Source organism: Lactuca sativa, chromosome 4, assembly GCF_002870075.4.
Source record: "Lactuca sativa cultivar Salinas chromosome 4, Lsat_Salinas_v11, whole genome shotgun sequence".
NCBI lineage: Eukaryota > Viridiplantae > Streptophyta > Magnoliopsida > Asterales > Asteraceae > Lactuca > Lactuca sativa.
In genome coordinates this window covers 222,302,951-222,304,527 of record NC_056626.2, presented here as the reverse complement: position 1 = coordinate 222,304,527, position 1,577 = coordinate 222,302,951, and the positions used below count along the sequence as shown (strand labels likewise).

At 39.0% G+C, this 1,577-nt stretch overlaps 1 protein-coding gene across 1 annotated transcript; it reads right to left on the bottom strand.

Annotated features, from left to right (window-relative positions):
* Nucleotides 1–647: 647 nt before the first annotated feature.
* Nucleotides 648–1,187, bottom strand: LOC111893609 (uncharacterized). The gene has a single exon (XM_023889676.1). The coding sequence runs from the start codon at nt 1,185–1,187 to the stop codon at nt 648–650; it is 540 nt and encodes a 179-aa protein (XP_023745444.1).
* Between the last annotated feature and the right edge of the window lie 390 nt (nt 1,188–1,577).

The window sequence follows — 1,577 nt, the reverse complement described above, 5'->3', positions numbered from 1 at the left end:
ATCTGTTAGTCGTCCTACTAATAACATGTTGCAATTGAATGAGGGAATATATAGTACATTCCCAAGCTTCATGCCATTTGGTAGCCTACTATTTCCTTTTCCTACAACCGGAATTAAGGCACCATTAGGAATGGCAACGGGTGCTTCATAACTAAAGTTTACTTTTCTTTCAAGTAAACTTTGATCACTAGCCATATGTTCTATTGCACATGTATCAACAATCTAAGATTCACTTTTTATTGTCTTACCAGCCAAGTTTGCACTTGCACATGCATCATGACTGCTCTCTACCTTCTTGCCAATGGAGAGATGCTTGATTAGTGTTTGATATTGTTCGTTCGTGAGTCCAGCAACAGGACTGCAATTAGCATTGGCCCAAGAGGATTTTGGATTTTCCTTTTCTTTCTTCCCTTTTCCCTGCCACCACTCTGGATATTCGATCACCTTGAAACATCCAGATTTGTTGTGCCTATTTCCCCACATACCATGCAGTGTTCCCCTTCTTGGTTTGTGTGTTTCGCTTCCTTGAGCATGCCCATGTTTCTTGAATCTGCAACCTCAACCGATACATCTCGTTTTCTCATACTGAAGGTTTGAAATGTCGCCGCATCATGAGGTATCCTTCTCATAGCTGAGATGGCACGTTGCTATTCATCTTCAGCAACAAGATGATAAGCTTCTCCAAGTGTTGGTGTAAGTTTCGATGTGAGGATTTGAGTCCTGACAGTTGAAAAAACATCATCCAGTCCCAAAAGAAATTCATACAATCTTTCTTTCTCTTTAGACTCAGTCAATTTCTTTCCAATATTACAGGTGCATTTTCCACATGTGCACGAGGGTAGAGGGCACACTGATTGAATCTCGTCACATACACTTCTCATCTTAGTGTAGTAGGTAGAAACGGAAACTCTATCTTGGTGTGTGATGGTAAGTGTTCTCTTTAGTTCATAAGCACGAGGGGCACTCTCCTTTCCAAAATGTTCCTTGAGATCTGCCCATATTTCTATTGATGTGGAAGCACACTTCACGCTGGATCTGATGCGTTTCTCCATTGTTGTGGTGAGCCATCCTTTGATCATGGCATCACACCTCATCCAAATCAAGTATTCAGCTGTGCTTTCTTCTGGTTTCTCAATGGCTTGATTCATAAATCCCATCTTGTTCTTTGCATATAAGAAATTTGTCATCTCCTATGACCAATCGCTATAATTGCTATCAGTTAGTATGTCATTCACTTGCAGTTGTCTGGGATAATTAGACGCATGCAGGTAATAAGGTGAATTGGAGTCGATATTTGTAGTTTCATTGTCTTTCTTGCCAGAGCCTTCTTCACCACCGTTACCCATGGTAGGGTTTTTCTTTTAGGTTGGATCGATCGGCCCTAATACCATAAAGAAATTGATGGAACTAATAATTTCATTGATTTATCAAAAGCCTTTAAATACAATATTTGGTGAAGCTAACAAAACGTAAAGATAAGAATCCTAGAAACAGAAACCAAAGATAAAGATAACTAAAGATAAAGATATGAATTCAAATAACATTTGAATTCCTTTATGAACTTATATACATCTATG